General features: G+C 62.0%; 1 protein-coding gene across 1 annotated transcript; it reads right to left on the reverse strand.

Moving 5' to 3' along the window:
- Positions 1–139: 139 nt before the first annotated feature.
- LOC103775330 (frizzled-1-like) lies at positions 140–1,356 on the reverse strand (the record flags this gene model as incomplete). Its single annotated transcript, XM_008942774.1, is given in 2 exon segments — positions 140–1,116; positions 1,119–1,356. Coding segments are annotated over 2 exon segments (1,107 nt in total), but the record flags the coding sequence as incomplete, so codon positions are not given.
- Positions 1,357–1,360: the final 4 nt, after the last annotated feature.

The raw sequence follows: 1,360 nt of genomic DNA on the forward strand, positions 1-1,360 counted from the left end.
ATTTACATCCCTCTCCCCCAACCTGACAGTGCTTTTAGTTCCTACAGGAAATAGCCCGGGAGGAGCGGGGCAGCGCGGAAGGCAGCGCCAGGAGGTCCCAGGCACGGGGTCCCCACCCGGCTCTCCCCCCGTTCCCCGCCGTCTGCGGAAGCCACCCGCCGTCCCCAGAGTTTGCCCAGGCTGGATAAAGAGCCGTTTTCCAAGCAGAGGCCCCGTCCTCCGCCAAAAAGCCCGGCTGGCAGGGGTCTCAGACCGTGGTCTCGCCCTGTTTGCTGTTGGTGAGCCTGGTGTAAAACTTCCTCCAGGAGTTCAGGGTTTTCCCAGACCAGATCCAGAAGCCCGAGGTGATGCCCACAATTAAGGTCATGAGATACTTAATCATGAAGACGGTGAAGTCGGGGCTCATGGGCGGGTGGTGGCTATGGTTGTTGGGACAGGGGATGGCATAGCTCTTACAGCTCTGCGTGACCCAACTCCTCTCCCACTGTTCCCTAAACGCTTGCTCGTAAAAATAGCAGGCAATGACGATGGTGGCCGGCACTGTGTACAGGACACTGAAGATGCCTATCCTCACCATGAGCTTCTCCAGCTTTTCCGTCTTGGTGCCGTCATGCTTCATGATGGTCCGGATCCTGAAGAGGGACACAAAGCCGGCCAGCAGGAAGGAGGTGCCGATGAACAGGTAGACGAACAAGGGGGCCAGCACGAAACCCCGCAGGGCATCCACGTTGTTGATGCCCACAAAGCAGACGCCGCTGAGGACGTCCCCGTCTACCTGCCCCAGGGCCAGGATGGTGATGGTCTTGATGGCCGGCACGGCCCAGGCAGCCAGGTGGAAATACTGGGAGTTGGCCTCAATGGCCTCGTGGCCCCACTTCATGCCGGCGGCCAGGAACCAAGTGAGGGAGAGGATGACCCACCAGATGGAGCTGGCCATGCCGAAGAAGTAGAGCATCATGAAGAGGATGGTGCAGCCTTCCCGCTTCGTGCCCTGCGCCACGGTGCGGGAGCCGTCCTCCGTGAAGCGCTCGTTGCAGACCACCCTCTCTTCCAGGAGGAAGCCGGCGATGTAGGCCACGGCCACCGCCGTGTAGCAGCCCGAGAGGAAGATGATGACTTCATGTCCACCAGGTAGGTGAGGACGGTGAAGAGGGTGGAGGCACAGCATAGCACGGACCAGATGCCGATCCAGGTGCGGGAGAAGCGCAGCTCCTCGGGCCCGAAGTACATGAGCCCGTAGAGGCGGCCGGGCTCGCAGGGCGCCCCGCAGTCCTTCTCCCCCAGGAACCGGTAGTTCAGATAGGAGGGCACCTTCAGCGCCCGCGGGCAGGAGAAGCGCCCGCGGGGCTCGCCGGGCCCC

The sequence above is a fragment of the Merops nubicus genome, unplaced genomic scaffold (assembly GCF_000691845.1).
Source record: "Merops nubicus isolate BGI_N331 unplaced genomic scaffold, ASM69184v1 scaffold36286, whole genome shotgun sequence".
In the NCBI taxonomy this organism is placed as follows: Eukaryota; Metazoa; Chordata; class Aves; order Coraciiformes; family Meropidae; genus Merops; species Merops nubicus.